The sequence below is a fragment of the Carica papaya genome, chromosome 5, assembly GCF_054855325.1.
Source record: "Carica papaya isolate Zhongbai chromosome 5, ASM5485532v1, whole genome shotgun sequence".
Taxonomy (NCBI): Eukaryota; Viridiplantae; Streptophyta; class Magnoliopsida; order Brassicales; family Caricaceae; genus Carica; species Carica papaya.
Genome location: NC_142313.1, coordinates 2511708 through 2535397, shown reverse-complemented (window position 1 = coordinate 2535397; position 23690 = coordinate 2511708). Strand labels below are relative to the sequence as shown.

The 23690-nt window shown below is 35.4% G+C and overlaps 2 protein-coding genes across 11 annotated transcripts; both read left to right on the top strand.

The window, feature by feature from the left end:
• The first annotated feature begins 576 nt into the window (after window positions 1-576).
• FPA (RNA binding protein) lies at window positions 577-17768 on the top strand. Of its 10 annotated transcripts, none has more exons than XM_088220889.1 (7): window positions 612-731; window positions 901-1228; window positions 3875-4120; window positions 4389-4478; window positions 4711-5696; window positions 6797-8187; window positions 17131-17768. In XM_088220889.1, the coding sequence occupies exons 2-6, from the start codon at window positions 953-955 to the stop codon at window positions 8166-8168; spliced, it is 2970 nt and encodes a 989-aa protein (XP_088077015.1). In that variant the 5' UTR covers window positions 612-731; window positions 901-952; the 3' UTR covers window positions 8169-8187; window positions 17131-17768. The 10 variants fall into 10 exon arrangements, with proteins under 10 accessions (XP_088077022.1, XP_088077023.1, XP_088077020.1 ...); XM_088220893.1 differs by lacking the exon at window positions 17131-17768 and adding an exon at window positions 8532-15192; XM_088220892.1 differs by lacking the exon at window positions 17131-17768 and adding an exon at window positions 8493-15192.
• Window positions 17769-18453: 685 nt separating this feature from the next.
• Window positions 18454-23405, top strand: SKIP16 (SKP1/ASK-interacting protein 16). The gene is made up of 5 exons (XM_022051283.2): window positions 18454-18816; window positions 19226-19936; window positions 21524-21742; window positions 22721-22827; window positions 23147-23405. The coding sequence occupies exons 1-5, from the start codon at window positions 18565-18567 to the stop codon at window positions 23223-23225; spliced, it is 1368 nt and encodes a 455-aa protein (XP_021906975.1). The 5' UTR covers window positions 18454-18564; the 3' UTR covers window positions 23226-23405.
• Window positions 23406-23690: the final 285 nt, after the last annotated feature.

The window sequence follows — 23690 nt, the reverse complement described above, 5'->3', positions numbered from 1 at the left end:
AAATATTAAATATTTTAATAGTATTTTAAAACAATGTAAATTTTAATATAATTATTATTATATTTCTAAAAATTAACAATTAAATTAATAGAATGTTATTCAAACGAGGAAAAAGTAGTCAATTCATAATTTTGTTTATCTCCAATTTTAGAGAGGAAATAATAAAGAAAAGAAAGTTGGTTTAAAATTTCTTTTTAAATTTTGTATATTTTATTATTGCTATTTAAACTTATCATTTTATTAATAAAAAATATTATTTTTAAAAATTAATAATTTTATTTTTTATTTTTATTTATAATTTTTTAAATAAACATAATAATAATATCCGAGTAATTTAATATATAAAAATTAAATATTAATTTAGAACATAAAAAAAATTGTGAGTAAATAATAATGTTTTTAAAATTAAATAAGATAAGATTAATTTTTATAAGATTTAATAAAAATTTTATATTTTTATGAAAATATAAATAATAATTATTATAACATAAAATGAAAAATATATTTTGAATAAAATAATAAAATACCTAATAAAACCGGGTTTAATCCCTACCCCAAAGGAGTCAGCTAATCAGGCTCCGAATAATGCAGTATATATAAGCCGACTGATCCGTCATATATCCCTTTACATAATAATAAAAGAAGATCTTTCGTCTTCCTCTCTCTCGCTCGTTCTTCTGAGAAGCTTCGATTTCCGTCGATCTGCTTGCTTGTACGTATAATTCATACAAGTAGGTAGAAACCTCTCTATCGTATTGTAGTATTTTTCGCTTTATTGTTTTCTATAGCCCTATCAATAGTATCCGATAATCGTTATCTAGGGTTTTTCTTTTTTGTTTTTGTTGATCGGTGTTCTTGCGTATTTGTTGTGAATTTAAACAATCATTATATCGATCCTAGGTGCCGAAGAAAACCCTAGGTTGGGCTGACCGGGGGGGTGGAAAATTTTGAAATGGTTCCGCCGTTTAAGCGGGGAAAAGAGTCGGAGGAGGCTTCCGATGCTCCATCGAACAATCTCTGGGTCGGAAATTTACCGGCCGATGTGTTGGAATCGGATCTGGTGGCGCTGTTCAGGAAGTATGGCGAGCTAGATAGTCTATCGGCTTACTCGTTTCGGAGTTACGCGTTCGTGTACTACAAGCGTGTGGAGGACGCGATAGCAGCCAAGAAGGCGTTGCAGGGGTCCATGCTGGGGGGAAACCAGATTAAGATCGAGTTTGCTCGACCGGTTTGTTCTGATCTCTGCGCTTACTTAGGTTATCGTAGTTGTTATTTCATTAGCGGGGTTTGTTGTCTACATATTTTGCTGTCTTTGTCGTTTTTCCACGAAATATTCCTGTCGTTTATTCCTTTTCGTTTCCGAGAGAGGTGGTGCTTACGTACGCGAATTCAACTAACGACAATTCCTGTGTGATTGCATCTCAATTGCCTGGAATTTGCGAATTCTGTCAAGGCTGACTGGATTCGTGCCTCTAAAATTTGGCCTATCATATAGAAATTCCGAACTCTGTTAAAACATGTAACACGACAATGTCTGTATAGAAATTTTAAATTTGATACTCTGTGTGGTTTGTCATATACGCTAATAACAAGATAATCAGCAAAGATCTAGGAGTGTGCTGCGCGTGTAGAAGAGTTAGATATACTACTAACTATATAATGTCTAGGTGGTGTTTCTTATATATTCAGGTACCTGCATTTGCACAATAGACATAACTGAGGCATCAAATTATTCACAAGTAAACAATAAATCAAACAATGCTGTGCTGAAGCTTACTGTGATATCCCTTTCAAGGGATTAACTTTTATTTGGCTGATATGCTCTTGAAATTGATTAGTAGATTTACATTTAATACATCTGTTGTGCTACCTAAATTGCTAATTATCAAGTGTTTAAGTAATTTTCCATCGATAGCGAAGCCTCAGTGTTAACTTTTTTATCTAATTATTTCCAATTAACTGAACTTAGTATTTCTCAATTTGAACTTTCAGTATAGTTATACATTTATTGCTCTCATTTTGCCAAAAGAAGTGAACCTTGAAAAGTCTTAGGGAAATAAGTAATAGTTTGATGTCGAATATCTTGGTGATGGGCTCTTTGGCCTCTTTTTGGTATATGTAAGTTCATTTTTTTTATTGCTCTTAAGTTCTAGAATAGATAAAGTTTTGATTTTTAGATCTAATAAATCTTTTTAAGCTTCTGTTTCTTTTTTAACAACTAAGTTCTACTAATCACAAGTTACCAAGGGGTGCTACCCATGTACAAAGGAAGTAAAATACATCAAGGCACAATTGGAAGATCTATAAGGTCATGTAACTAACAAAATCTGCAGGTAAGGCGATAATTCAACCAAAAGATGGTAGAGGCAAAAAGTTTGTGATCCTTGGAAAGGATATTTGATAACATCAAAGGTTCTGCTGTTGATATACCTCCAAATACTCCGAACATTGTGATAGCCTTCTTTCAATTCTTGACAGCCCACAACCAGATCTCTAGAATTTATCTGCCAACCAGCCAAAGAATCTTAATGACTTGATACGAAGCGGAAGAGCTAACTCCATAGATATGTGAACATAATGCAATATCTGTCATAAGATGGGACCCTGCCTACAGCCTTGGATGAGCCACATTGGAGGCTTAATTCAAGAAGGAATTTTATTTTTGGGTAAAATTGTACTATTCTCATTTACAAGGAGTGGAAGAGCTAACAAAGAATTCCTATGGAATCTGATTTTGGAAGATTAATGCATCAGTAACAGTGGCATTTTTTGCTTGGGAAGTGGCTAGGGGTTGACCATAGACAATCTGACGGAAAGGTCATTGTGAATTGATACTACCTATATGAAAGAGATGTTTCAAAGACTGTCAATCATTTTTTCCAATGGTGTCCTTTGTCCTAGCGGCTTTGGTCTTTGGGTTATAGTCTACTGGGAGTGGAGTGGGTTGTGGCTTGGCCTGATCAAAGAGGAGATATGGGCATGGAGACTGGAGAGGCATCCAATGGAATAATGCTACAATAAGCACTTAGGCATTTTCCCTTTGGCTACTTTTTGGGTCATTTTGAAAGAAAGAAAAAGAGTTAAGATATTTGTTCGCTGATCAGTATGATTAACTATAAACGAACTAGGATATTAGGGTTTCTGTAACCTTCCTTGTTAGTGGCTAATTATGGTGTGTAATTGAGATGATGAAACAATCAAACTTTGTTTAGAGATGGCACTTGTTTCTCTTTCATAAAGATGGCAGTATTCTTTCCTCTACGTGCATGTAAATGACACTATTTTAAGATGCCTGGAACAGTGCATCTCTATTTAGTTTGCTTATCATGACTGAAATGCGGACTAAATAGAATAAACTCATTGTATGAAAACCCTTTAGAAGTAGGAAAGTTGGGGATTGCTGCATATCTTGGCAGTGAGTATGTATACTCTACATATAAATGTTTACATTTGATTGCTCGCTAGAAATCCCAGTTGTAATTGTTTGTGAAGTAACCATACAAGTAATACATAAGTACGTAGCAGACTTGCCGTCTAGTTTAGGTTATTTTTCCACTTTTGTTTTTTTTTCCTTTAAAGAATATCCAATTTTGTTTTAAGAGCAGTCATTTCAAATGTGCAACCTTTAGACATTTCACACATATAATTATCTTTTTTTTTTTTTAAACATGAAACCACATGAAATCTGTATGAGAAATTGTATTATCGAATGTCTTGCTGAAAACACATATATGGCAACAAAATATGGATGTTGATTTTATGTGAAATAGCTGTAATTCTCACAAAAAGATTTAAAATCCTTAGTGCTGTGCAGCACTAGGGCTGTAGAACTTTGTGATATGTGCTATGGCTTTCTAATGAAGTTTCTTTCCAGGCTAAACCTTGCAAGAATCTTTGGGTTGGTGGAATAAGCCCCAGTATTTCCAAGGAAGAATTGGAAGAAGAGTTCCAAAAGTTTGGTAAAATTGAGGATTTTAAGTTTCTGAAAGAACGCAATACTGCATTTGTTGAGTACATGAGGTTGGAGAATGCTATCCAAGCTGCAAAGAGCATGAATGGTAAGCGGATGGGTGGCGAGCAGTTGCGTGTGGATTTCCTTCGATCGCAACCCTCTAGAAGAGTTAGTATACATCTTTGTAGTTTTCATTTTATTTTGTAGATTTTATGAGAAAAACAGGGATTGCTAATTGTTTTATGAGTCTCTTTGATTTTGGTGGTTTCCTGTTTAGTTCCCTGTCAAAAGTCAAATTACGCTGGGTTCTTATTGCGAATAATACATTTGGTTTCTCCCATGTTCTTGATATATTCAGAACATGCATTTGTAGGTGTCTGGAACAATTGAGCTTTCTGAAGTGAACTTACGTTTTTTCTCAACTCTTTTTTAACAGGAACAATGGCCAAGCTCCTATGATCACAGGGATGCTCCTTCCAGTAGGGGAGTGGGGCTTCCTGATAGCCACTTGAGTGCCAAAAGACCTGTGAGTCCTGATCCTGAAAATCCGCTAGTTTTTTGATGTTTATGCATGAATGAGTATTCCTGTTCACGTAATAGGCACATGCTAATTTATGAGGCTGTTGGTTGGTTGTATATATTCGGTCCTGTTAGAATAAATTGATTTATACCCATCAATATTCTTTTTGGTTGTTCTCTAGCAGTTGTTTACATGTTTGAGTTTACATTTTATTCTTACATATCTTGTTATTTCACAGCTCCTGCAGTCCTCTTTAGGCCTAAAAACAGAACAGCTAAGTAATGTTTTGTGGGTAGGTTACCCTCCTTCCGTTCAGATTGATGAACAAATGCTTCATAATGCTATGATACTGTTTGGTGAAATTGAGAGAATTAGAAGTTTTCCTTCAAGGCATTTCTCATTAGTCGAATTTAGGAGTATTGAAGAAGCTCGGCGGGCTAAGGAGGGCCTACAAGGCAGATTATTTAATGATCCAAGAATCACAATTTTGTATTCAAATGGTGAGCAGCCACTTAGCAAAGATTATCCAGGCTTTTATTCTGGGATCAAAGGATCAGGAACCGAGATGTTTATTAATGAACGTTCATTTAGACCTCCATCGGCGGATATTTTTGGTCATAATCATCCAACTGTTGGTTCGTTTGCTGGGCCATTGCCTCCGAATAATCTTCTTGCACCTAATGTTACTGTGAGGCCCTTTGGCGTTCAAAATAGTTTCGAACGATTTCATCCCGGTCCAGAATATAACGATTTGGCTAGTAATACAAACCTTATGGGACCAAATTGGAGAAGGCCATCTCCTCCTGCGCCTGGGATTGTACCCTCCCCTGCACAAGGTATTAGGCCATCTGTGAGACCAGCTTCTGGTCCGTGGGATGCATATGATGCTGGTCGATTGGAGAGGGAAACAAAACGAGTCAGAAGAGATGGTTCGTTGACCGTTGATGAAGGTGCATTTCCTATAACAAAGATTGATGATCGTGGACCAGGGTTGGACCTTTCACATGGGTTTGGTCCAATAATTGATGGTGGCGCTTCTGGTCCATTTGCAAATGCTCAAGGAAAGGGTCACTTTAGCCCGTCAGTTGGGAAGGTAACACCTGGAGGACCTGGAATGGTCTATCCTGATAATGATTACATATGGCGAGGAATTATTGCTAAGGGTGGAACTCCTGTTTGTCATGCTCGATGTGTCCCTATTGGAAGGGGCATTGGAACTGAGCTGTGAGTACACTTTTTCTTTGTTGTCTATATTTTGTTTTTGAAGGACATTTCTGTTCTGCTACTTTTTCTTATCTGTTTTATTGGTTGCATATTGTTGCTTTTTATTATTTTTCCTCAGGAATTACATGATTGAATCTAGATCCATGTTGAAGTTAAATGAAGAGAAAATTTTCTTTTTTTTCATATTTATCTAGTATATTATTATGTGACAATATGTTCCTGATCAAGATTGCTTCTGTTTCTTCATGTATATAATTCTTAAGTTGGAATGTGAAAATGGTAGTGTCATTTTCTTAGTGGATATCAACAGTTAATTCTGAAGATGCCAGTGTCACTAATTTATTCGTGATTTAAAAACTTAATGGCTGCAGAACAGAACAGAGGCAACTTCTTCTTTTTTTTTTTAATGTGGATTTGTTTCGTTTATATATGTTAGAATATGAAAAATAAATTGATCCTTTTCCTATCAACTCAAGCTTTTGGAAATAACTTGTAACCCGACCTATTATTTCACGTAATATTATAGTTATTGAATCTTTGTTGTCCTGTTTTTATTAAAAATTAGATTGGAGCACAACAAACTGCAGGTCTATGTTTCATTTACACATTTATCCTATGGGTTTGCATGTGGGAGGGAAAGTTAGAATATAAATAAATTAGGTAATTTCCTAGCGTTTTAAGTTTTTGGGATATGATTATGTAACCTATTACAACATGTGTATGTCTATGTGCATGACCTGGAATTCTTGAGATATAATTATTGAACCTATTTCTCAATAGATGTCTGTGTGTATGCATATATTATACGGAATTCTTTGTCTTCATTAATCCAAATGATTTGATAGAAAAACTTAGGAGATTTATGATCAACTTTTTGTGTATATTTTCTTCATTCGAACGTGTTGTATGTTGTTGGCTTGGCCTTCTGGAATTGGGCGCTCATGTTCTTGTTAGAAAGTGAAGTGTGGTTTACATACCTTTGTGATTACTGATTTCTTTCTTCCTTCATGGAAGTTCTACCCAGCATCAAGGCCATTGGCCTCTTATTTGAGTAGTCACGACATCTATTTATCATTTTAAGTCGGTTATTTATTTTGCAGCCCTGAAGTTGTTAATTGTTCAGCGAGAACTGGATTGGATATGTTGACCAAACACTATGCAGAGGCTATTGGGTTTGACATTGTTTTCTTCTTGCCCGACAGTGAAGATGATTTTGCTTCTTACACTGAATTCCTCCGATATCTTGGTTCAAAAAATCGTGCTGGAGTTGCCAAGTTTGACAATGGAACAACATTGTTTTTGGTGCCCCCATCGGATTTCTTGACAAAGGTACTCAAAGTTTCAGGTCCTGAACGGTTATATGGCGTGGTTCTCAAGCTGCCGCCACCAGTTACTAGTGCTGTATCCTTTAGACAGGAGGTGCCTAAGCCCCTTCCTTCATCCTATGTGGATCGACAGCGGATTGCTCCTGCCGAGCCTGATTATAACATATTCCATAGAAAGGAAGAACAGACTCTTGCAATGGATTATAACAGGGTTTTGCTGGAGGATTCGAAGTCTTCTTTTAAACCAGGTTTTCCTCATGCTGGTGAGCCTCGTGTCCAGCTATCTGGTCCCAAAGGGCAACAACCTATGAATACTGCATCAATGCATCAAGGTGGAGTCACTTTAACCCCCGAGCTTATAGCAACTCTTGCTTCCTTACTCCCAGCAGCTTCTCAGCCTTCAGGTCCAGAAATTCACCCGGCTTCTCTAATTTCTTCAACTGTTAGACCTCCATTTCCTCAAACAGTTGCACAATCCAGCAAAGAAACTTCATTGTCAGGATGGAACCAAGACCAGCAAGCTTCTGATTCTTCAGGTCATTCATTTCAGCAGATGGGGAGTCATTATAATCCACAGGCACATCTATCACAAAATCAGCATTATCCATCTGTCTCCAGTGCACCCAACTTTTCTGCACAGATGGTCCTTGGAAGCACTCAAATTCAAGAGCCTTCTGTCAGCCTGTTGCAACAGGCTGCTGTATCGTCAAGGCCATTAGCTAAGTTAATGATCTCTTCTCAGGGTTCACATATTGCTACTTCCCCACCTGTCAACCAGCAATATCAGCAGGAAGGTGCTTCCACCGCTCAAAAAGGATATGGAGTGGTGCATGCAACTGATGGTTCTGGAGTGTATAGTTCACAAGCTTTTCAGCTTGCTAACAACCCTGGTGTCATGTCTAATCAGGTGCATAGTGCTAATCTGTCACAGCCTCAAAATACAATGCCTATATCAGTTGACAGAGTGAATCTGGAGCTCCCTTCCCAGGTGCAGCAGATTCACTCTGTGGGTGCAGTAGATGCAGAGGTTGATAAGAATCAGAGGTACCAATCGACTCTACAGTTTGCTGCTAGTCTCCTCCAGCAGATACAGCAGAAGAATCAACCAAATACTCCAGCTGGGAGAGGAACTGCAGATCAGTTATGAAGGTTCCCTCTTGTTCTAGGTAATTGCCCCTGCTATACATAATAACTGCTGAATTATTAATCTCTATATTCTGTTAGTCAAGTTTCTAATTTTGTGCTCTCATTTGCCATGTTTGCATGTGGAACATAGTTGTTTGTTCTGGGTCTATAATTTCTCCATGCTCTCATTATCATGTTTGCCTGTGGATCATAGTTTATTTTGAGGCTAATTCCTCTAGTGTGTCTACTCTTTACCATTTGCGGAGTTAAACTTTGGATGATCTTCTTGGTCACGCCTTTTGAAAAGCTTTCTGACTTATGGAAGTTAACCTTGTTTCAATATTAGGAAAACTCCAATGATGGTGTTAAGTTCTTTATATGGCAGCGTTACATTATTCTAGAATTGGATGATTATCAGAAAAACTGGAGTGTGGTGATTGTTTTGGAGTGTCTGATACTGTAAGGAGCACAGTGGAAGAAGACTGATCTCTCTATCTATTACCGAGTTCTTTTAGGTTTTGGGATAGTTTCATGTGGTGAGGAGGAAATGAGGGACTTGATTGGAAGTCCTTAAAAGAATAGGAGTTGCATGCTTTTGGGTCTTGAAGATATGGTTGTCCGGAAGACTGAATTTGTTATTCGACACAGTTAAAAACTTAGTAGCTTTCTTATTTTTTTTTAAAAAACCTTAATTGCTTTCTTGTTGCTCTGTCTGTTAGATATATTCAAGAGTAACATGTTATGAATTTTAGGCTTCGCTGGCAGGCTGAACTTCTTCTTTTGTAAGTTCAAACTCATTTGATTAAACAATTTTCATGGTTGAATGAATTTAAATCGAACAGTGTCAAAAATTGGCATGTTTGAAGTGCCTTCAAATTGATTTTTATTTGGGGTTTTTCCCCTACTGTATGAATTTGCCTTTTTTTTTATGGAATTACCTGGGCCACTAATTATACGGGCAAAGGGGTGCCTCTCACGTGCAAAGGCCATTTACTCAAAAATCATTTTAAAAAAAATAGCTACAAGGTGCTCTAGAATGACTTGTAAAGGAAATACAAATTTACGAGTTTGGAGCTAGTGATCTCTAGTTCTGTTGAAAGCAAATATTCTAAAAAAGTCTTATGCTCCGTTCTTTCATAATAATCTGAAGACCCTCTACGGAGTTCTTATGTCAAGATTTACAAGAAGCTTATTGATGATCTCTATCAATTGAACATGTTAATGTATGACGTTGCTATGTATGGGAGGTAGCTTGTAAAAGATGAAATGCTAATTTAAGTTGATTGTATTTCACCACTGGAGTACAATTTTGGTTATAAGGAAGGAGATATTTTTACTTCTTTGTTTAGTAATGTTTTGAAATATATAGGAAAAAGAATCTACTCATAAGGCATCAAGAGGGTGTCACCTGTGTAAATACAGACAACAAAATTTGTAAGGTCCACGCGCTCCCAAATCGGTGACTAAACCAAAGCACCAAGAAAAACCAAATATCTCTAACTTGGTGAACAAGTTTTCAATCCCATTAATAACTCTAATGTTCCTCTCTTTCATATGTAACAAATGATGGTCGTCATGTGATAGTTCTTTGGAGAAGGCCTCCTGTTGCAAAAACAAGGCGAAGTTCAAAGCTTGTTACTATGAGGGATCCGTGGTAGATAGTAGATACATGTATGGACTTAAATGTGGATACAACTGAACACATGACGTCGTCCTAAATGGAAGAATTATAAATGCTATTGTTATGGATGCTATTGTCGTGGATGCTATTGGTCAAGTGATTGTTGCCAATTTGAATTCATTCATCCTAAGAGGTTCACTCACTATAAAGACCACTTTTTTTGACGAAAGTTTTTTGAAGCATCATTTTTATGTGATGGTGAGTGGGAATAAAGACTATCAATTTGCAACTTGAATTCAGTTCGCCAAGGAGGTTCACTCGCTATAAAGATCACTTTTATTTTGACTTGAACTGATTGAAGCATCATTTTTGTGTCAAGGTAAGTGGGAGTAAAGGCTATTAGGTCGATGTTCCTCGAGACTTGCCTGGAAGAGATTTGATATTTTATTTGAGGAGGCAAGCATATGTGTGAGGAATGATCTATAAGTATAAATGGAAAAAATGTGAGTTGTTAATGAACGAAATCTTCCAGAAGTGGAAGCGGTTATAGTCCATGGTTTGATAAATTAATCATTGGGAGCTTGTGCTAAATTAATTAGATTTCCCTAAGTATAGCAAGATATTTCGTACAAAATTTCTAGCTTGGAAATTTCTTGTTGAAGTTGTGACTTTCGAGGCGCAAATTGATAACCTTCATAGGGATCCTTCTAAACAAATGAAAAAAGAAAACAAAGAAGAGAAAGGCAAATGTGAAAGTTAATATGAAATGATGACCCGATCTTTATAAGTACTTATAGAAATATCCTTTTGAAATTGATTTGCCTTAGCCAAGGACAAGCCCGAGAAAAGGCAAATCTTATTCCATAGACTCGGCCATGTTTGCTATAAGTTCTATAACCTCAAGCCAATCATGGTATTGTTGAGTACTTAACATTCCCTATCTTCTCTATATTGGCATTCTTCGTCCAAAACTCGACCATGACTTCCTGGTCTTTTCTTTTAAGATTGTGGCATTGAATTTCAATTCAAGCTTTAAACCTCGGACCTCCTTGGCTGCTACAAGTTTTATAACCTTGGTTAGAGATGGACAATGTCTGTGAGTTTTTCTTCATTTTCCTATCTTGAATTTAATTTAAAGATTCGTTAAGAGAGAAACTTACCATTTTGAGTAAGAAAATACTCAAAACTTTGATGAAATTCTTCATGCATAATCTTTCAATAGAGACATTGGGTCATGGCGGGTTCAATTTGTGGGGAGATTTAGGCATGGGATGGGTCATGTGTAAAAAAAAAAAAAAAACATTGCAAACATTATTCCATTGATGGTTTTTTGGGTTATTCGGAAAGAAAGGAATTCTAGAGCTTTTGAGGGTAAAGTTAGTAGTCTTTATAGTATTAGAGATAAATGGATGCAGTCTTTTGGAATCATCTTATTTGGTCATGATATTATTAGTGATGAGGATTTTGGGAATGTAATTGATATACTAACTTTTATGTAAATCTTTTATACATAGGTGGTACCCAGGATTTGGTATCCTGTTAATAAATACTGCGTACCTTTTATTTCAAAAAAAAATATTTAGTAATACATTAAAACTTTATTGATTATTGTTCTTTTTTGAGCAAAATTGAGGATTCAAATATTTTTAATAGCTATAATAAAATAGAATTTACTTATATTTTCTATTTATATTTTTTTTAACTAAAAGCTACATAAATTTGTTTTTGACTGTTACCAGATTCAGAAGCTTTTTTCCATAGTTAATTTATATGGAGTTTGGGGAGGTAAAGGAATTATTGATTATCGAACAATTGGAGAACAAACAAATTGTACTCTTTTTGTTGTTAATTTACAAGGAAATGGAAAAGGAGATTTTCTTGATGTTGAAAGTCTTTTTGTCCTTAGAAATGAAGAATTTCTTCTCCCAATTAGGTAGGGAACATGGAGAAGGCAAAAACTTGGCTTGCCTGTCACTGTTACCTTCGTGTCTCTCTCTTTGGTTTCTTTATGTATGTATGATTCAGGACATGTTAAATTACTTAGACAATGCACATTGATCAAATAAAAGCAATAAAGGAAGAAGGAACATGGTTGGGCGATGTGCTTACTCTATGGAGCCATATGAGGAATTTCCTCTGTATGAAGAATCACCTCTTATAATTAGGAATATATAGGGAAAAGGAGAGAACTTAATTTTATAAGAATTCCCTTATAATAGAAGCAGCCTAAGGTCAGAAAATACTGTGAACGGTAAATCCTATGTTTAAAAAATGTAAACAGTACATCCTCTTAACCACAGCTGAACAAGACAAGATATTTCCTCCTTTAGTGAACCTGCTATCATCGAACTCAGACCCGAAAATCTGTAAGTCAACGTCTAGATCCTCTAGGCATGTACTAGCACATAAAAAACATGTTCGCATGACACAGCGGCTCCCTTGCACAATATACCATCCATTTGCTAAAGTTTTTCTTAAAAAGGAGAGCAACTATATAGAAAAAGAGAGAAACTGTCTTCATTTCTTTTCTTAATTTTCCTGGTTTTTACTCGGTTGCTTGATTATTTTATCAACTAGCCCTTTTCCTTCTTTCTCCTGTGCATGTGTTTAGCACCCTGCATAAGTGTTCAAGGCAGAGACTTGTAGGAATTAGAGCTCGGACAGTCAAATGTGCGGGTCTTAATATGTTTGTGGTCTGTAGAGCCTGGTGCAAATTGGTACAAATACTGATACTTGGTGGTATAAATAAGTTGGTTAAACAAGCCTAATACCTGTGTATTAATGTCTATGCTCTACGATAGGAATACATTTTTTGCAATGTGGATGGGAGTTAATATGGTTAGTATTAGAGAATATCAGGAACAGAATGTGATTAGAGGAGCATCTATACAAGATCAGACTAGAATGGTATCTAAATTATTGTGAGTATACAGTTCAGGAAGGTAATATTCATTTTCCTTCCATCTATATAGAAAAACTATTGAGAATCAACACTTTTACTAGAAAGAGCAATGGGGAGATACACGAACTTAAGACATTTATTTGAGGACCTCAACCCAATAAGGAGCATAGGACCATTATGGCTGAAAAAGTTGGAGATTAGTTAGATATGAAAGTATCGTCAAGTGAGTATAATACAAAAGACATTGAGAAAAAAGATATGCATCATGGTGGCAGGAATATGCTGGCATTCTGATGAATATGAATCGACATTTTTTTTTCTCTCCAAAAATGTGTATTTTTTAATTTAAATAATTGTGAGCTCTTTTCCTAATGCCAATCAGAGCAAAGCAACTTTTTATAAGGAAACACACAACAGAGATGATACCTAAGTATTGCATTTCAGTTGGAACTTGTCTCAGCATCGAGACCTTCCTGCTGCAAGGTGATGCTTTGCCCTCTGCTAGAGTCCACTTCTGGGTCAGAGGATCTATTGCCCTGCTTTCTTGAGCTGCCAAGATAGTGGCCATTGTTTTCATTCCTTATTTCACCCTGATATGAGAGGGAATGTCAGTACTCTGCCCTATTCTTTTAATCCTACACTGGGTTGTGATGCAATGGAAAACTCTTTTTCTTTTTCTCCCAACAAAGCTGGCCCAACTGGATGTTTGTCTAGCCAATCCCAACAGGATCGACCTTTCACCTGCCCCTCGTTCTGTGGTACTTGCCTTCTTATGGTACTATAGCGCGTTTGCCCAAGTTTATGATAGGTAGTGTTTTCACGTTTTCATAAGCTTTATAGTTCCATATGTCGGAAGAAAACTTTATTTTCTGAAGAGTACGCCAGAAGAAAACTCAGGACAGCTATTGTTTAGTTGGATGGATAAAGAATAGGATGGAGTAATCTAGAGTAATAGAGAAAGGACTGGTAGGCTTATGTTGTCTAGTTACTGTCCAAATTTCCTTGTGCTTAAGTGCATCTTAACATTGCCTGCAAACATAAGTACTTGCCTATCTATATGCTTATAAATATATAATCCTTGGAGTTCTCTTTTCCCTTGAGTGAAGAACTAGTTAGATACATATAAGTCCGTCAATTAATTTCCGAAAAAGGATATTGCTTATATCTTTTCTGGTTTAATGTGGGAGGGATAGAATGATATGTCTGTTGTCTGCCGGGACATTTTGACTTTTCATCGTGGATGGTATATTTTACTGAAGTTTAAGGTGGGATATATCAATTTGATACTCCATTTGTGGACATTGTCTTCTATGTGATGTTATGATTTTATAGGGATTTTATTCGTGAAGTGGGCAGTGAAGTTACTATAGATGTCAGATAGGTTTGTCACCTTAGTTAAAAGTGATACCTCAAGCAACTTGTCATTTCTTCGGTGTTAAATATTGTATTTTAGCTCCTAAAATGGGATGCCAAGTTTTGAGGTTTGTTTCTGGACCATTTGATTTGTTATGAAGTTTTTGGACAGTTTATCTGAGGATTCTTTTTCTTCTCCCCCTTAGAGAAGTTCACCTGAATGATTTTATCTCAACCTGTTGTGAGCAAAGATTTTTTCCTGCATCTATATTTGATTAGTCAAACAGATTTTGGGATCCCAATGTTTTGAGGTTTATATTTAAGATCATTTGATTGACATTGAAGTTTGTTTGATAAGACATTTGATTAGTCAAACAGGTTTGACGATCCCAAGGGTTTGAGGCTAATTTTGCTGTCATTTGATTGAGGTTTATTTTGAGATTATTTGATTTATATCGAAGTTAGTTTTAAAAAAAAACTAGTTGAACGTGTAGTTGTGTGCTTCAAATATGTTGTTGCATTATTTATTTGAAGGATTTTTCTTAAGAGTTGACCTGAATGGTTTTTTGGAGTGTTCACCTGAATTACTTTGTCCTGAACTATTGTCAACAAAGATTTTGTTCTCTAGTTACAAGTGATGAATAATGATTTATCTGACTATTGTTTTCTTTATCTTTGCACATGATTCTCTTGCTGCTAAAATTTTCATCTTGTATTAGATATTCTGCAACATACATTAATCAAATACTGAATGCTTAAAATTTGAACATGCATCTTTGGTTCTTTCTGTTTTTCGTGCATGTTCTGTTATAATTATCTGAAGGATATCATTGTTACTTATTACATTTTCTAAGTTGGTGTTGTTATTGCATAACCTCTTTACTCTTTGCATTTGCATGGGCATCTAATTCTCACTGCTGTTTACTCATGCATACTGTTATATTAATATGGTATTGTTCATTGACTTTACTGGTTACATTATCATTTTACTACTGTTACTTTTACCTTTATAACAATTTTTTCTTTGTCCGAGGAGCATTTTCTCATTTTCAACTTGCACCTGTTATTGGGGAATGGTAGGGAAAGTCCTTTTAAACTTTTGAATTGTAATTATTATAACATTTACTTATGTAAAAGTTGGTTTCACTGAATTGAAAAGACTATTCTATACGTGGTAAAAAGTGTTCCTTTCTCGAGTATATACCTTCTACAATAGAATTATCAAAGACTTGCTTTAAGTCCATCTTAAAAATCATTATCCCTGAAAGATATTGAAATTATTAACTCAACAATTGCCCTGAAGTTTTGGCTAGAGAAACAAAAAGTTGAATACACGACCAAGGAGACATCGTAAACACATTAAAGTTTACTTTGGGATTAGGCTTCTCTTTGGGTTGTCGCATTATATGGGCAGATTTATCAATTTGGATAAAATAGTGGCTAGCAAGATGATAGACATCTTCTAAAAGGTAAAGAATGCACTTAGCTAATAAATAATATAGATGTTCTGATTAGAGTCCCCTGCCTTGTGGACCTTAATAGACATAATTTTTAGTCAATGTAAATAGCTATTTGAGGGATTCGCGCTGGTGCAATCTATTTAGATTAGATAGTTGGAGCAACGAAACATAATGGGCACAATAAGCGTATAGCAAATTAATTTTATCGAATGGTGTTCAATATGCTAGAAGTTTCCTGGAGGTGGTTTAGTACTCAATGGTCTGCATTATCGGCCAATGTTTTCTTGCTAAATTGAGGTCCAAATGGTAATTTCCTTCGATCCAATTTGATCATATCTAATACAATGCGAACTGAATTGAAATTGAGAGAGGATTATTTCAAAAAGAAGAATCAAAACTGAGAGGAATGTTTTTCTTTTACTAATTCAGCTGCCTGACTTCGAAAAGTAAGAAAATTGGAACCTAGATAGAGTCTATCAGTTTGTTATATGGACATTGTTTTTCCTGTAATTAACTAATTTGCAATTCTCAAATTCTATAACTTGACTGCTTATGAGTATGGAAGTTCATAATAGAGTTACAGGGATAATTGGCAATGAAAATTTGAAATCAGAAGCAACTTGGGCTTTTCAAAGATTGAGAAAATGTTCGTAGCAGGTTCTTATTTATGCGGTACGTAGAGTTCATAAATCAATGTTTAGCTTCCTGTGTTCTAACGAGAACGTTAACTACAGCCTCAATTGAATTGGTTTTAGCTGCAAAGATATAAAGTTCACCTGGAAATTTTCATTTAACACGCTAAGGACACGAGTCATAAACATCAATATTTTCAATCTAACGAACGGAGAAAAACTAGTGTAATTGAGATTTGCGTGAAGATTGGAATTGATGATTTGCTGGAATGAATCCTGAGTTCTAGATGTTTGAATTTTGACAGTGTTTCCGAATGGTTTTAAGCTTTTGTTGAAGACCTTTCTTGATTTATATTTGCAGATACTTGAGGTAAATTTTTACTGGAAGGTTTAGGCTTAAGATCTAAACCTGCAACGTAAACGTCGTCAATTAATTTTTTAGGTTCGTCTTGAAACTTGGTTTTTAGGTTTTCTTTCTGCAAGATTGTCTGGTCAATCGGAACTTTCTATCTATCGATCTTACGAAAACGTACGAGAATTATGAACCAATTCAGTGTTTTTAGGAAATATGAAAGCAATCTGAACGCCTCTGTATTGTATTCTTTTTCTTTTTCTTTCTGATGCGCAAGGTACGTTATATCCAATTGTTCTAGACGCCTGGAATAGATCCTGAGATGTGAAGTTCTTATTCTGTTTGCTTCTGGATAGTTTGACATGATCAGGTCTATCTATATATATATATTTATACACACACACGCATATATTTAACGTAACTGCGAATCATGGGCATGTCAGAATGTGGAAAAATCATGAGTTTATGACATTATCAGGTCTTTATATATATATATATATATATATACATTTAAGGTAACTGCGAATCATGGGCATATCAGAATATGGAAAAATCATGAATTTAAATCCTAACCCACGTTTATTCCTACTACAAATTTAAATACAAATCATGGGAATTGACTTTTTAGTAGTAACAAACGGCTGTCTGTCTTCAATCTGTGTAGGTTGGTGATGTACGGAGAGAATACTCTTGATCGTTGACAATACCAATTTGCGCTTCGCGGTGATTGCTCTACATACATATATGTATATATATATATATATATATGCATATATGTATGTAGATATCCTTTTCCTGTATAAGCCTTTTGATCTCTCGCGATGACTATTATAAATCTTTCGTTCAAAACGTGAATGGTATCATGGGCCTGCCCCCCCCTTCTTTCCCCTTGATAAGCGACGTGACGAAGTGCTTTTTGCGGCTTCTTCTACTATGATGCGTTTAATGTACTTCTCTTTCAAGTTGCTGTATTTTTCTTTTTTTTTTTTTTAATTCTAAACATTTTATAATAATTCTGTAAATTTGTGTAATAATCACTTAGTATTGTCGTACAATGTTAAGTCATTATTATATAAAATTACTCAATTATTATAAAATGTTAAAAGAAACTATCGTGTCCGAACCGTAGTAAATTTTACAAACAATCTTTTGTTTCGGGAATTCTACAAACAATCCCTTGTTTCTTTCGATGTTTCGGGTGGTTTCCCAATTTTTGTCTTTTAGGGTTTTAGTTTTCGGTTCTTGGTTGCGACAATTTTGGTTCTGTAATTTTGTTTTTAATGTCAAATGTAAACTTCTTCATCGTTTTCTTCGAGTTCCAATTTATTTTATATAGATTTGTTGGTCTTTATACATGTTTTATTTTTACGGTAATATCAATATAATTTTGTAGGTGGACTTTGCCTACGTTAATTTTATTAAGAAAAATAAGAAAGAATAAAATTTAAAATTAATTATGGAATTTTAAATTAATAATGGTTCGAGATATTCTATGAGTAAATGTAAAATTATTTATAATTTTATTGAAAATAATGCTTCAATAAAAACTTAAATAAACGTGTTTTTAATTTTATTAAAGTTTCTATACGTATTATTTCAATTTTATTTACATTGTAGATTCAAAATTATATCTTTTTCAAATATAATTTACATTTCATTAGTTCAAGTAATTTTACCTTTACAAATGAAATTTAGTAAAACGACCAAAACGACTGCGTTTTAGCTATTCTTAATAAGGAAACTGTATTTTTTTAAATTGGTTAATTAAATATTTTTTTAACATTAAAATTGCAGTAATAAGAAAAATAAAAAATTTATTTGATGGAATAATAAATCAACATAATCTACATTTTTATTACTAAAAATTTTATTAAAATATATCTTTAACAAAATTTAATTATTTTTTAATTGTATTTAAAATTGTTTTAAAAAAGTTATAAACCTTAATTTCTGCGAGACACGTGGACATGTACTCGGTGCTCCCTGTTGGAGACCTGACTGAACACCGACTGAGGGTATGTCAATTTTCTTTTGCTGGAAAGAGAGAGAGAAAATTTGAGAAGCCATAAAAGGAGAAAGACGGTGGATTCGTGGTTCGATGAAAGTCGGAGTGAGTTTTTGGGAGAGAAATATTGGGAGTGTAGAAATGGGGTTGGAGGGAGTAGGGGATCTCTCTCTGCATATAGTTTTATCGAAATTAGGAGCAGAAGACGCTGCAAGAGTGGCATGTGTCAGCCGGAGGTTAAGGGTTTCTTCCTCTGAGGACTCCCTTTGGTCCGAATTCTGTTCCCGGGATCTTTGTCTCTCTGCTCCTCTCGATCCGCATGGAAACCCCGCACATTCTTTCAAGGTAATTGTTCCCGGATTTCGTTTCTGGTTTTTGATTCTCTTGGTTTTCGTTGCTTTGACTTTTACTTGTTGGCATTTGGATTCTTGGTTTTACATATCTTCTTTTGAATGTCTGTATGGTCGCCCTGATTTAGTCAAATCATTTTGAGAAAAGGCAAAGATCGTTCTGCAACTTTTGGAAGTTTGCCTGGTAAAATGAGTTGGTGGAGGAGAGGAACACCTTTTTTTTTTTTTCTTTTCCCGTTTCATCACAGTTTTTGGTTTGGCCTATAAAATGCTTAAATTAAAATGTTTAGCTATTTTGAACTATTCTTAATCTCTGATAATATTCATTTTAGTAGAAGAAAATAAAAGGAAAGAAAATGATATATCTACAATCATCTTCCTCTATCTTACTGTCTACTTTCCAGGCTGCTTATCAGTCATGGAGGGAAGCTTTTGGTATGTATCCTTGGGCCCTTGTCAAACGAGTTAAAAGATGTTGGGACAACCTGAGGAATTGGCTGAGCATTAACTTTCCGGAGGCTCATGCTACCCTTCGGGGGGGTGCATCTGAAGCTGATATTCAAGAGTTAGAGAGTGCTTTGAAACTGAAACTGCCTCTTCCCACAAGGCTTCTTTATCGTCTTTGTGATGGTCAGGAGTTACCCACTGGGAATACTTCCAAAAGTGAATTGGGCCTAATAGGTGGCTACTCGTTCTATACCCATTTGGTTAATGTTTATTTGTTACCTATAAGGCAGATAATTAGAGAAACAAAGGATATTGTTCGTCAACTAGGATTTGCCAGAAAATCCAAGTACATTGCTGTGGCAGAGTCTCTAACATCTGATGACAAGTACTTTTTCCTCAATTGTACTAATGGGCAACTGTATGTTGGGACAAAGAATCTTTCGAATCTTGGAGAAATGTTGCCATGTGTACCAAATGCATTGATAAGATCTGTGCACGATTTAAATGGTGATCAACAACAAGATGCCATGCTGCTGTGGTTAGAGGAACACGGAAACAGGTTACAAAATGGTGTCATAAAACTTCGTGGAGAAGGGGCTGCCAGGAGTATAAATTTGTTTCCAGAGGTCTCTCCATTGTGCTCAGCTGTTGTGACAAATGGTGTTCAGGTAAATCTTATTATTGATTTCTTATATATATCATTTATGTGGTTAATCAACTCATCTACTTCTGTTGGGAGGAAAGCACAAAATTATGGTCGATATTTTCATTGCATCCTGGAAAGAAATAGGGTCTGACAATGTCAGAGTTGCTGAGCAGCCTGTCCATTGTCCATCTGGGTGGATGGTGCTTCAGTTAAAATATAAGTTTTGACTACAAGTTAAATGTTGGAAAGGCAACAGACGTGGATCTCTAATTTACAATTGTTTTAAGAAGTGCATCATCTTTGTGTGTATGCTCACTGTCTTCCACTAATGATAAATAAAATCCAATTTTTTGTTTTTGGATAAAAGAACAACATTGAAGGGACAGAGAGTTTACAAGAAAGGAGAGGATTGGATTTACTCCAACCATAAAAAAGAAAAACAATAAGAGAGAAAAGAAAGTTCAGACAAAATAGATATCTAATTCATTTGCAAAGTAGATAAGGATATCCTTAAAAAAACCATGGACTTCAGCCCAAAACTAAGCAAAGAAGACCACTCTATCCTAGACCATCTGAGGTGGTTGAAAAAGATGCTCGAAAGTTCTTGCTTTTATTCCAACCAAATGGCACATAAACTTGCAAAAATGCCCCCTCTCCCAACAGATTATGCTCCTTTGTCTGCCTTATACCCCTCAAGGTAGTAGAGACAAATAAATCTAGTTCTTTCTTTCTTTTATTGCAACTATACACTACATTATCTTGATATTTTTTTTAAGTTTTCTGAACGTGTGGAGTTCAAGACCTCTCAACTCTTTTAGTTTATTTTCTTTAATTTGTTACTGCCTGTGGAAGTTTTGGAATTTTCCATGTCCCTTTTAATTTGGGTATATGCTGCTACTTTTGGGCCATGATTTGTATAGTGTGGAAGATTTTGGGTATCAATTTGCTTAACTAATATGTGATTCATTTGCACATGGGATGCACCCCTTGGTGCTTTGTTAATAGAAGCTACCTTATGTAATGTAAAAAAGCCGAGGAAAATAACGTCAAGTAGAAAGGAAGAAGGTCTTACGGCACGATCACTATATCTTTTTTTTTTTTTTTTAATGGAAAGAGGGAATGATACGTGGCGTGACATACCTAATCGTTTGGTCAACAAGACGTACGTAAGTCGACATAGCTCCATGTATATGTTCTTTGGAGCTAGAATCCATAAATAGAATGAAATGAAAGAATGGTGAGCCTAGGGTGACGAATATGGCTCAAGGGTGCCTATACAAAGGGTTCTCTTCTTCTTTTAAAGAGGCAATGCACTCTTTGAATGGTACTTGACTCATAAAGAATGAATCTTTTTGTTAGAAGTTATACAGATTTTTATAAAAGGATTTGCAACTAATGTGTGATTCATTTGTACATGGGATGCATCCCTTGGTGCTTTGTTAATAGAACTGCACTTTTTTATTTTCTTAAAAAAATTATGGGTATATGCTGCTTTTATTATAGTTTTTATGACATTTCATGTTCTTAGATGTATAACTACTGAGTTTTAGTGGTCTGCCTGTCAATGTACGTTCAGTAAGAAACTTGTAATAATATCATATGCTTACAGGTTCGTGCGTCTGCTGTGTTTGTTCCGGAGTTCGCTGATATCCATGATGACTCCGAGAAGTACTGGTTTGCATATTCAATCCGCATGTCCCTCCTGCCTGAAGGGTGTATTATAAATGGGATGCACTATAACTCCTGCCAACTGCAACGAAGGCAGTGGATCATCCGTGCCAATGATGCTATAGTATCCAATGTTAATGCAGAAGCTGTGATAGGGAAGGTATGCTGAAAATATGTGATACGGAGACTTTCATAGGGGGAAGGGTGCTGCTTTTGCTCTTGTGCAATATAACACGGTAGAATTCTTAATTTTTGAAATTTGAATTAAATTAAAGGAGTTTAGGTTGACTGGGGATTGTAGTGCTAAATGATTAAGGGTTGTCCTTTGAGTCTATATGGATGATTTTGCTGGCTATTGAGGATGGAGAATTGGAGAAGAAGGAGAGAGTTTTCCTTTTTGGAGGAAAAAAAAGTAGAAGGTGGTGAAAAATTGTAAGGCTGAAGCTGGGTTTTGGAAAATGAGGGAAGAAGCGAAGAAGTTGAATGGTTGGAGGTGCAAAGTTTTGTCAGCTAGAGCTGGGAAGAAGAGAAGACACAGCTTTGAACTAAAGTTTGACATGGCTTTTATTGTGGGGGGTTTTTAAATTATATGCCAATTTGCACTGGAGACAATCTAGTTTTGCCAGAGTGACTGAGTCAACTTTCCCGGCTCATCTAATAATTTTGTACTAATGAATCACATGAAAGGTCTAGGAAGAGGTGTTTAATGTTCAGTCTTGTCCCTTAATTCAAAGGGGCAATGGTGAAAAAAGTGATGCTAATGTGACACTTGCACAGGTGAACAAAATAACATTAAGATGATGAAACTTGTTTGAAGCACGGTGCGTTGCTTGACTATATGTTGTTGAGTTGAGTTGTTAGCATTTATGAGCTACGTGGATGTGGAGGACTGAATCACAAAACTTTCAGCAGTTGTATTGATAAGTGACAACAAGCTTATTGCATCTTAAGTTGTGTATGAAGTGGGAAGCATCCCTGATGATTGTACCTGTGTTGTAGAGTTTCCTTGTACCATGTCATACACGAAATGAACAATGACTAGGGTTTTGGAAACTGTGAAGAATCAGTTTCTTTTTTTTTTTCCCTACTTTTCTTTTTAATTTTAAAAAAAGAACTGAATCTTTTTATATATTTGCAGTACCCACTCCTGCATCCAAGTGAGGAAGAGTTTGTCTACGAGAGTTGCACCCCTCTACCTTCTTCCTCTGGTTCCATTGAAGGTTTTTTCACATTTGTTCCTGGCAGGTATATCTTGGGATTTGGTTCATTTTCATTAATTCTTAGTTTTATTCTTTCTGAGTCATAATACGCAAAATTAGAACGTTTTTTTTAAAACAAATATGCATAATTAGAACATAACAAATTAGGTTTTAACTATATATATTAAACTAGTACGAGAATAGAATAAGGAGTTGAATAGAAATGAACCATGCATAGCAAAAATATTCATATTGAATTTTTTTTTGTACATTATCGATATTATTCATTATTTCTGTAAATAGTATAGTTTGACCCCCCGGGATCATTAACCGACGAGGGATTTGTTTTTTGCTGGTTCTTGTAGTTTGTTCGATCCAAAAGGCAGTGAATTCAAGGTTCAAGTGGGAAATTCCCCCTTGCAGCTGCCGGAGTATATTTTCTAGTAACCCTCAATAGTCTGTATGGCAAAACTTGCTCTCTCTGTTCTTCATTTTGTAGATATGGCTGGCAATATTGCTGTCTCTCTCTCTCAAATGCTTCAAATGGGTTTAAGTAATTGTATTTTTCACAGGCTTATTTTTATTGTTTTATTTTATTTTTATGAAGAGCTTATTTGGTGTGCAGTTGGACTCCAGTTATCTTGACTTGTATTTTCTTTTCGAGTTATTGGATTCATTAAGTTCACATTGCTACTTAATTATTTATCCGAGTTGATATTTTAGTTAAAAAACGGAAGAAGACAATTTCATTGTATTGACAATTTCAAATAACTGCTCGTACTATGAACGTAGTATGAGAGCGATCGGGCAAGTATGTTCCTCATCGTTTACTGGTTCAGGACGTCTCTCTTTCAAGAATGGCAATGGGGATTCGACTTTCTCTCGATGTAGGGTACTACAAAAGGAGGT

Bases quoted from the DNA above. Each gene is read 5' to 3' on its own strand.
- FPA (XM_088220889.1), top strand. From the start codon at position 953: ATGGTTCCGCCGTTTAAGCGGGGAAAAGAGTCGGAGGAGGCTTCCGAT. The intron at 4,121-4,388 runs GTTAGTATACAT...CTTTTTTAACAG, and splicing joins GATCGCAACCCTCTAGAAGA to GAACAATGGCCAAGCTCCTA. The intron at 5,697-6,796 runs GTGAGTACACTT...TTTATTTTGCAG, and splicing joins AGGGGCATTGGAACTGAGCT to CCCTGAAGTTGTTAATTGTT.
- SKIP16 (XM_022051283.2), top strand. From the start codon at position 18,565: ATGAAAGTCGGAGTGAGTTTTTGGGAGAGAAATATTGGGAGTGTAGAA. The intron at 18,817-19,225 runs GTAATTGTTCCC...TCTACTTTCCAG, and splicing joins ACCCCGCACATTCTTTCAAG to GCTGCTTATCAGTCATGGAG. The intron at 22,828-23,146 runs GTATATCTTGGG...TGGTTCTTGTAG, and splicing joins TTCACATTTGTTCCTGGCAG to TTTGTTCGATCCAAAAGGCA.